General features: G+C 43.4%; 2 protein-coding genes across 3 annotated transcripts; both read right to left on the bottom strand.

Moving 5' to 3' along the window:
* Nucleotides 1-389: 389 nt before the first annotated feature.
* On the bottom strand, nucleotides 390-2,604 carry LOC124706448 (TOM1-like protein 1). Its single transcript, XM_047238115.1, has 3 exons — nucleotides 2,028-2,604; nucleotides 1,451-1,714; nucleotides 390-1,037 (listed from the first exon to the last, which is right to left on the bottom strand). Exons 1-3 carry the CDS (start codon nucleotides 2,544-2,546, stop codon nucleotides 645-647), a joined length of 1,176 nt encoding a protein of 391 aa, XP_047094071.1. The 5' UTR covers nucleotides 2,547-2,604; the 3' UTR covers nucleotides 390-644.
* A 1,636-nt stretch (nucleotides 2,605-4,240) lies between these two features.
* Nucleotides 4,241-9,557, bottom strand: LOC124706447 (glycerol-3-phosphate acyltransferase, chloroplastic). 2 transcript variants are annotated; one of them, XM_047238113.1, is made up of 14 exons: nucleotides 9,299-9,557; nucleotides 9,085-9,182; nucleotides 8,924-9,010; nucleotides 8,728-8,825; nucleotides 8,028-8,085; nucleotides 7,479-7,580; nucleotides 7,336-7,397; nucleotides 7,111-7,221; nucleotides 6,672-6,750; nucleotides 6,313-6,432; nucleotides 6,123-6,236; nucleotides 5,330-5,480; nucleotides 4,632-4,783; nucleotides 4,241-4,545 (listed from the first exon to the last, which is right to left on the bottom strand). In XM_047238113.1, the coding sequence occupies exons 1-12, from the start codon at nucleotides 9,540-9,542 to the stop codon at nucleotides 5,346-5,348; spliced, it is 1,308 nt and encodes a 435-aa protein (XP_047094069.1). In that variant the 5' UTR covers nucleotides 9,543-9,557; the 3' UTR covers nucleotides 4,241-4,545; nucleotides 4,632-4,783; nucleotides 5,330-5,345. The 2 variants fall into 2 exon arrangements, with proteins under 2 accessions (XP_047094069.1, XP_047094070.1); XM_047238114.1 differs by having other exon boundaries at nucleotides 4,241-4,523.
* Nucleotides 9,558-9,895: the final 338 nt, after the last annotated feature.

The raw sequence follows: 9,895 nt of genomic DNA, 5'->3' as shown, positions 1-9,895 counted from the left end.
CGATTTGGCCCTCCTCTAGACTTCTACGTTTGTTCTCCACGCTTCCGCACATGGCTTGTGCAGTTGTGCCCACCTTCATCTGGGAGAAAGGGATGTAATTTCTAAGAAGTGAGAACACTGGGAGTAAATCCTTCAGCGCAAGCAAGAGATGCAGAAGGCTAGCAATTCCAGATCAATTTAGGAGCCGAGGGATGAATGGGGAGAAATCGTCTGCGCTGCAAAAAATAAAAAAATGTACCATATAGCACACAAGAGTATGTAAACGAGGATCGATGCAGTAAAACAAGAAAACTAGCGCAACAGAATTTCTAGATCTGCATATATGTAACATACCCTGATGCCTATGCATGAGAGCAGTCTCGCATCCAAATCCTTTGCCAAGCATCACAAAAGAAAAGGTGTATGCCATGTGCCAGGGTAAGTTAGAAATCAAGTCTGTCGCATGATTACATCTACTACTGTACAGCAAAGCAACTGCCCATGTCGCAGATAAACTAACCCGAAGCCCCCGGATACAGGAGAAGAAAGATGCGCACATCACACATCTGCAAGCACAAACCTGTAACATGATTTGGAAGTACACTGACGACGCAACACCTGTATATATATAACAAGTTCCGGCCGAGTAAACATATACCCAGTGATCAGAGACCGATGAAATCGTCCTTCTGCTCCTTCCTGGGAGTCCTGTCCTGCTGGGACGAGGTGCCGCCTTTCTTACCAAAGATCATGTCGTCGAGGTCCTGAAGCAAGTCCTCACCGCCAGACCGATCTCCGGACCCAGCTGATTTCCTCGCAGGGGCGCGGGGGGATTCCTCAGGCTCCACGGTGACCGGAATCATCGCTGGTTCTGGCTCAGGCTCCGCGACTACAGGCGCCTTGAGCTCTTCATACTTGGAAAGAACCTTTTGGAGTTCATCGTGGATGCTCAGTGCCTCGAAGAGCTGAGCCTCGTTATCCCCTGCTGTCTCGACGATTCTCTGGATTGTGTATTGACACTGTTGGCATTGCTGGACTAGGGTGGTAGTCAGGTCATCCTGCATCAATGTGAGGTGCAATCAGAACGCAGAGGTGATGGTAGCAAAGTACCAATTTGATACCAAATAGAGATGTAGTCAATTTGATATCAAATAGAGATGTACTTCTTATACATAGTTATTCACTAACTGTCAGTTAATTACTGGATTTCAGATGCTGCTTTGCACCGGAGCTGTGATCAGGAAATAAGGGATAACAGGATGACTGGCCAGTGTAATTGTTACTAGAAACATCCTAAAATAACAAATGCTAGCAATCGATATATAGTTCCCTTAACATATAATCCTGCATGAAGACAACAAAACTTCAACCCTGATCTTTGAGATGCCTACATCGCAGACTGCACACTGAACAACATGAACTTATCACCTAAGCAGGAGGATTTAAATGGCAGGGAAGAGCACAGACTGACCTCTAGAGCCTCACTTTGTGGAGAGGAAGATAGCACTGTGGAAAGAAGCTCAAGACTATTACGAGCCACCTCAAAGGCCTCGTCGACTTGCACAGAAGGGGCAGCACGAACCGGAGCAAAACTTTCCTCTGGAATTTCTTGATACCCATCCTGTGCTGCATCAGAATATGGTTCAGCTGCAGGTACTGAACGGGGAGGAGTAAATATTGGTGCAAGGCTCTCGTCATCACGTCCTGGGAAGCGAATTCCCCTAGATCTTAAGCTCTGCAATGAAAACCAAATGTTAACTGAAATCTACATGCTTAAAAATGCTGGTTGGACAGAATTAATGATTTTTTCAGGCACAACACTGGGCTATGGATGCAGTATAAACTGCGCTGAAGGAATGGTTATGATTTATGAATGTACATCTTAATTATCCCTCCAATTAACATAAGTAATTTTATATCTCAAGTCCACCAACTGTCAAAGGAATAAAATATTAGCTTTCTCAGATTCTAGGCAGATAAGTAAAGCAAGGTGTTCAGGTTAAATTGCACTAAGCCAATTTAAGCACAAAGAATTACTTTGTACGTACCTTGTAAGTTTCTTCATACACCGGAAGGTAGCGGAGTTCATCTCCCGACTCTCCCCATGCTTCAATAAGCATAAGAGCCTTGTTTCTGTTGTTGACTATAGTCTGTGGATCATCAATAAGTCTGACCATCTCATCAAGGACCCTCTCAGCAGCAATCTCAGAGAAAGCCTTCTCGCAGTTCTTGACAATGGTCTCGAGCAGGACAAGAGCTAAGTACTGCACCCTTGGGCTCTTCAACATGATTCGCCTCTTGATGGCACGGATCAGCTCAACACTGTTGACCTTCTCGGTGTTGGCCATATCGCAGATCTCAAGATTGGTAGCCCAATCCGGGCCATCCATGGTCTCCGTCGTGGCTTCGTCGACAATCTTGTCCGCCATGTTCTGGCCTTGGAAAAACTCCTTCATCTTGAAACTCATGCTGGTGACGCCAGTGGACATCTTGCGGCTAACCTCTGCCCCGCTTATCTTGAGGCGCTCGCCCAAGGCATTGACCTTGTCCATCAGATTGTCGCTCATCTTGTAAGAGCGATTTGACAGTCGAAACTCGGCTGGATTCTGCAGGCAAGTAAAGGGCTATGTTAGAACACTAGGGGTGTTCACAGATTGGTTTCAACCAAACCATGGAAACCATCCTACTCATTAATTTGAACTAGAGGTTTGGTCCTTGGTCATGGCTAATGATGTAAACTGTGCTGGCGTCGGACCCGCTGGCGTCTGGCTGCCAGTTTTTGACGTGCTGAAATCAAACTGGCTAGTACAGAACCAATTGAAAACAGAAATTGCGATTTGGTAGCCACGAGGAAGTCAGGGAGGGAGATCTAAGCAGCTGGGAAAATAAAAGTAGTGGACAAAAATAGAGAGCGGGAGGGCATTCCTAGAGAGATGCAGCCATGCATGTAGGAGGTTATTCGAAGTTGACTCATCTGCTTCTTTTAGAAGCTTGTACTTGTCATCTTGAGTGCTGAGTGCATCTCACAGAAACTATTATGATTGATCCTTGTAATACAACACCAGGGGATTAATGTTTGAAAAGGAGAGGAGGCAATGCAACTTGCAAGACTATTTCTTGCTGGTGAAGATGAACCGATAAAGCATCGGGGAGATGGATTGCTGCATAAGTAATGAGTTGACAAAAAATTAACCAATTCATTAGATTTTTTTTGTGCGATTAAATTAAGGGAACACGCCACAAGTTGACAAGTTGGAGAGAAAAGAAACGAGGAATTGGGGGTGGGCGATGGCTTAACCGCGTGCTGTGGGATTACGGTGATTTCAGTTGGACATGGAATTGGGTGCGATATTCTAATTCGAGTACCTGGATGCACAAGAAGCATCAACAAGAATGTTAGTAGCAGCACGAGAAGAAGAGTAGCCGCGGCGGCGGCGGCGGCGGCGGCAGTAGCAGCAAGTAGAGCAAGCAGATGGAGAAGGGGGCAACAGAATCTCTAATCTGCGGCGCCAGGAAGGGAGCGAAACCCTTGTTCCGAACCCCTAGCGATGACGATGGCGGTGGATGGCGGATCGGGGCTCACCTTGTTTCCAAGCGCCGACGGCGGCGGTTGGGCTTCCTCTTCTTCCTTCCCCGGCTCAGGCTCAGCCGCGCGCCGCCCAACAGCGCACGAGGTCCGGCCAGGTGACTCCTCTGCTGCGGCTGCGGAAGGGTTTGATGAAGAATGGATGGATTCCAAATCCCTCCCCTTTCCTTCCTTTTCTGCTCTCGTCTACTTTTCGCCTTCCTTCCTTCCTTCCTTTTCTTTGGAAAAAAGATAAGAATTATGGAATTCCAGTTAGACGGGCATAATAAGCATCAGGTCAGGATAATCTTTTGGTAGCCATCCCGGTGGTGGTCGTTTCGTCAGCCTATGAGAGCAACCTCTAGGGCCGTAACACGACCATGCTTTTGCCTAAAACCTTTCTGTGGTCTGACTCTAGATGGTTGGAATTTTCAGGAGCCTGAGATTCAGTTCCGAGCCTACGACCGAGAACGTTGCGCCTTCCCCCATATAAATTTCAACACGCACCGCACGCGCATACAAATGCTATGACTAGTCTTTTTGTCCACATCGCTGTATATTTTGCCTACTGTCCCCATCATCCCAAGATTGTTTCCATACCGTCATCTTTCACAAGCTTGTCTTTGTAGAGAAGTCTCACATGCCTATCACGACTTAAGTACATTCAGCACAAGCTATATCCAAGGAACCTCAACGAGAGCAAAAAACCAGTTGGCAGGATTAATTAAGAGAGACAACAGTGTACACTTTATCTCCACATTTTGGAGCAAAAGAATCAAATATGTACACACGGCAAAAGTAAAACAGGTTAACTTGTAACACGAAAAAAAAAATCCACATGCCGGGCTGCAGCGCCGCCGACACAATCCAGGTTCCAATTCGCATTGGTGCACAGATCAGGCCCAAAGGACGGCCAACTGATGCAAGCAGTATTTGTTCACAAATGATGAACACATGCACCATCTGCCGCTGGGTTCCGCTATGCAAAATCATATTTAGACCTGGCAACAGTCCCACAGTCCTTATCAGAACATAAACACCGTGCAGCACCATATGGTAAAAAAATCCTACAACTCTGAGAACTTACAGGATCTGCAGAGATCTGGCCTCCATGATTAGTAAGGGTGATGACATCAAAGCGTAAGAAGCCTTGCGGCTAAAACCTGCAAAGTTGCACTATGGCAGTTCATCTGCTCTATTTGGAAAGAAATGAAGGTAACTCCATTGAGAAATCCAGTCCTGGAAATTACAAGAGTCGCAAATTTATTATGCAATCCATCAAAGAACTGATAAATCATCTTTGGAACGGAAAATAACATGAGCCGGTAAATGAGGAATGGAAACGGTTGCTTCCTATGGACATACTGATCAATTAATAACAACAATAAGTTATTTCTTGCAGTGGTAGCTTGCAACAAGAGGTATCGTACTTAAGTTGAAAAAAATGAGAGGTATTGTACAAAAATATGACATCCCAGTGTGCTTACATGCACGTCCATTGGAAAAACTACCTCGTAGATACAAACAGTAATTCTGATTTCTAATGCAACCTGCCCAAGTGAAGCTGCTACAGCATTTACAAGCTAAATTTAGTGTTTTCTGATCAAGTGGTATAGATACAACTCACCGGAATCTACATATGCAGGTCCAAGTGCAGTTGCACTTAAAACCAACCTATCTCGTGTATGTCAAACTAGAAAAAATAGTGGCAGGGTGTCCATGTGTGCATGCTTGATGCGACCAGTAAATAGAAGGGAAAGACAAACAGGTCAGCGCAGAACAAACCTGAGTAAGCTATGTTTCATCGCCATGGTTGTGAGAGTGAGATGGCAGGGTTTGACGAAGCTGCTGCATGATCTCTAAAGATAGCAGACTTGAGCACATTATACTGATCAACAACTGAGTTGTACAAAGTCTCTGAGAATTTCTTCCTGGCCTGTATTTCATAAATTCAATCTAACATTATTTTCAACAGAACAAAAGAACAGCTAACCAAAAACACAAGGTGCAATATGTAAATAAAAATAGCAAAATCTGAAAATAACTTCAAAAAGTTATAAGGACGATGAAAATGACATAACAAAACTTATAAGGACAATGATACGTCTTGAGTGCAACAATTTCTAAATACTCAATCAAACTAAAACCACGACAGGAATTATGGAACGGCGGGAGTAACAACTTAAAGGTTTCATAAGTTTCATACCTTAACTAAGGAAGATAGATGCACCAATTTGTCTATTTCACTCTAAGACTTCAATATAAAAGGATCAACTGTTGATGAATAGTGACGACATAGACTACATATAATTTTGACAATGGTTCAGCACCTAATCTAGATTTAAGCTGTAGTTCGTACAAAGACAATCATAGCCATTGAAAGTAATCTAACACTATTAGCTGAATGTTGGATAGAGACTGCCCAACAACCCCCTACCTCAGTGAAGACAAAAAATAAAGGATACATAATACACAGCTTTGAGGCTATGACAACTGTACAAGATTTTCGGCTGTTCAATAATCCTACCGTCAAAAAAAACAAAGACTACACAAAAGTTCAACATGAAAGTATACAAACCTCGTCAGCATTCTGAGTCTGAGCAGTAACATCCCCATACTTTATTTCTTCAGCTGCTGATAAGCCTACCCCATGGAAGGATATAACTCTTTGCTCACCAATCTCTTTCTCAATCTATTCAATTAAAAAGAAAATTCAAAGAGGTTGTCTGGCAAGAATATAACCGGTGAGATGTGGCTAGTAATCATACCTGTTGTGGTGGAGGCATAATCTCATAGCATAGCAACGATAGTGGATATATGTGCCCGGGAACGCCCGAGTGCTCAAGAAGCCTCCTCATATTATCCACTGCAGATGCATCAAATGGCGCCTGCCCTTGTTTTTGTAAGTAGCAGGCAAGGTAAACGTAAGGGGAACTAATACAAAATCAATAGCACTGTTGCAGTTTTGTCATGGTACCATCTCATTCCCTTCGTGAGATGACATTTTATAATGTTATTAGTCATTAGATTGACAAAAATGTGCACAATCATTTAGAGAGACCTCAGTAAACATGACAACGTTGATAAGAACCCAAATCATATAGACAAGAAAGGGAAGAGAACATACCGGGTGCCATTCTCCAGTCAAAGGGTCTGGACGGTCTCTACCACCACTCGGAGCTATCCAAATTATATGTGAACCGCCACTACATAATATCATAAAAGATAAGCATTATCATCTGATGCAACAAGCGATTGCACGGTAGCGTATCTTCGCCTTAAAAGAGAGCAAAAGCCAGTTTCATCTTTCATGATGGTAAACACGAAAAGATAGACATTGCTTATGAACCAATGTGGCCATCTCTTTAAATCTGTTTGCCTTGGAGTGCAATGCCAGTGAACAACCTTCACTGTGCTAGGACTAGATTAAAACCAACAATTGTATCATGTGTTTCAACTGTCACCAACTAGTAGTACCAACCATGGTTTAACATATCTGTCAGTTGCATCAACTATTGATAAGGAAATAGGATCAGAAATATCAAACTGTTGCATGGGACGAGTACCGTAAAAGCAAAGCCATTTCCTTAAGACTTCGAGTGTTTGCCCTCCTCTTCATCTCAATTAGCTCAGGAAAATCATTCATATGCTTTTTTGAATACACACAAAGAAGATTTCTGTTAAGAAAAAATGCTTAGGTGACAAACTGATGTTTTCGGTAATAGGATTAAGAGAAATCAGAATCCACAATGCAGCATTATCATATAAACTTCCAGGGTGGAGAATAAGACCTTCCCATGCTAAATGGCTTGCAAAGAGGATCAGTAAGAACCCTATCCCCAGCAACATAAACCTATAGCAGATGGTTTTGATGCTAATGTGGTTAGCTTATGTTGATTCACAAGAAAACTGATAATATGTTCAAAGAACTCACTATGTTCTCGCTAATCCACGGATTGCTTCTTTCAAGTGACAAGGCTATAACTGCTGGATCTGCCTCTGTCTGATGGTTAGACATCAGAACAACATTATGACCCTACAATGACATCAAATATTTTCAGAAAATGGTTTGGATTGTAGACAATTTATAACATTCTGGATCAAAAGAGTAACATAAGCAAGTCAGATACATAATTATATGGTGTTAGGGGATGTCGTGTGCTAACATCACTCTAGAATACTTTCTGCAGGATTTAAGGATTGGTTCATGATTCCTCTATGTGCAAACTTAGTCACATTATTCTATTCCACCAAATGAGCAAACATCTCTCTCAACCCTATTGTGACCTTTGGAGTCTGCTACACTACTGGTATGTTGCTGTTGGGTTATCAATGCATAATGATGGATTGTATTCTTCTTCTTTTTTTGTCAAAATACCACAATGGCTCGTGTCTATTAGAACATTATTATTAAGGTTTGGCGCCCAACGAAGCTAGTAATCGACATGTCATGGAAAAACAAAATGAAGGTTAGAAGAGTTACCAGCTGGAGCTTCTTCTCCATATCACTGAAAACAGAAATGTTGCCAACGTAAGAGTTCCTGAGCATAGATATTGACAATGTTAGGAGATTAGGAAACCAAAATGATACGCTAAAAAAAAATACATATGAGTGTCGAAGCCTTGTGAGACCTGATGGTATAAACTAAACCTAGGTATGTTAACAAATACCCTGTTATGTTGATGGAAGATAAATTCTGAGTAAATCATTAGTCAAAAATAAATTAACTACTTGCTGCAAGAGAATGGACAGACATATCTTTGCAAAAGTGGAGATTGTAGGTCAGATACTATCCATTAGGATCTAACAAATTGATTTATTAATTATTATCTTCAATATAAATTCCTAACACCTTGATGGAAATATGTGCATGAAGCATTTAGAATTTTCATTGTAATTCATCAATATTCAATATGTATTTGTGCGACAAAACTGTGAAATGTGCATGCTATGAATATAAAAATAATTAAAGGGCCTTTGACAGTAGATGTTCATACGAAAGAGACGCTATTCCAGTTTACACGGAAGATATGACAAACGAGATTAATATGTGCAACATGAAAGCAGCAAGCAATTATAACAAATAAGTCTGATGAGACATATGTCGTGTGCTGTATATTCCAGTTTACACAGAAGATAAGAAGTGCAATCCTAGATGTTCTCAGGTCAGATTTCTCGTTACCTAAAATCTACCAGCGGCCTAATGTAGTTCTGACCAAAAGTGTAATAGTCAAATGGTTCTCTGATGGCCTTGTGATAAGGTTGAAATGTAAATTGATTCTGCAAGAAAGGTAAAGTTTGGAGTAAATGGGCGCTTTGGAGCATAAGAGAAAATGTGAGCGCAAAATTGAGAACGTAGCGGGCATAGAAGGTGGGACCTCTTCATCCAACAGAACGCGTTCAAATAAATCCATCATGTTGGAAAGGATGATCTGATGTGCATTTGGATCTCCATTTTTGAGGACCTGAAAAGGCACTGACATCATGGGACAGCCAAGAATGATCTGATTGCAGCAAACAGGAGTATCTGCATACTTACCGCATTCTTGTAATTGTAGAACAGGTTTTCAAAGTTGTGGGCGACATCAGCAGGCAGCTTCCCTTTCTCCACTTCCTTTCTGATACGTAGAACCAGCTCTGCACACCACATGCGACTGATGGTATATCATATGAATGAATGAACGAATGAGATGAGATTTCTGGGTTGACTCTTCTACGGGGCTGAATAGGTGCATTTGGAAGAAGAAGCAGACCTTGCTCGCTTCGCGCGTCGAGCAGGGGCGAGGGCCCCACGACCTCCTCGGCGCCCATGTCGGAGGCGAGGACGGCGCCCTTGGCCGGGACCCGCGGGGCTCGGCCGCCTCCTGCCGCCCTCCACGCGGGCAGGCGGAGGGCCCCGCGCCTGGAACGGCGGAGGCTCGCCGGCGCCGCCAGTATGGCAGGGCGATGGGAGGCCCAGGCGCCTCCGGCGAGCGCGGCGAGCGGCGGGGCTTGCATGGGGCGGAGGTTCTAGAAACCGAAAACCCTAGCTAGTGGGAGAGGAGAGTGGTGGTGGGCGCGGCTGCAGCAAAAGAGGGGCGGGCGGGCGACGGAGGCGACGAGGCGGCGACGGGAACGGTGCCGATTTTCGCTTCTTGGTTTCTCCACGCACCCAAATAAACTGGATTTGTTTTCAAGTGGATCAGGATTCTCGTGGGAGCTGATTGGCACATCTCCTTTATATTTTTGCACATACGTCCCTCTCATTCTCCTAGCCTTTTCCTCTATCCAAATTTTGCCTTTACTCCATTCTCTAATAATATTAACTTGGCCAATCCTGTTATTTGTCACCTTTTTCTTTTCGTAAAATT

The sequence above is a fragment of the Lolium rigidum genome, chromosome 4 (assembly GCF_022539505.1).
Source record: "Lolium rigidum isolate FL_2022 chromosome 4, APGP_CSIRO_Lrig_0.1, whole genome shotgun sequence".
In the NCBI taxonomy this organism is placed as follows: domain Eukaryota; kingdom Viridiplantae; phylum Streptophyta; class Magnoliopsida; order Poales; family Poaceae; genus Lolium; species Lolium rigidum.
The sequence above is the reverse complement of the archived record's forward strand: the minus strand, read 5'-3'. Positions and strand labels throughout refer to the sequence as shown.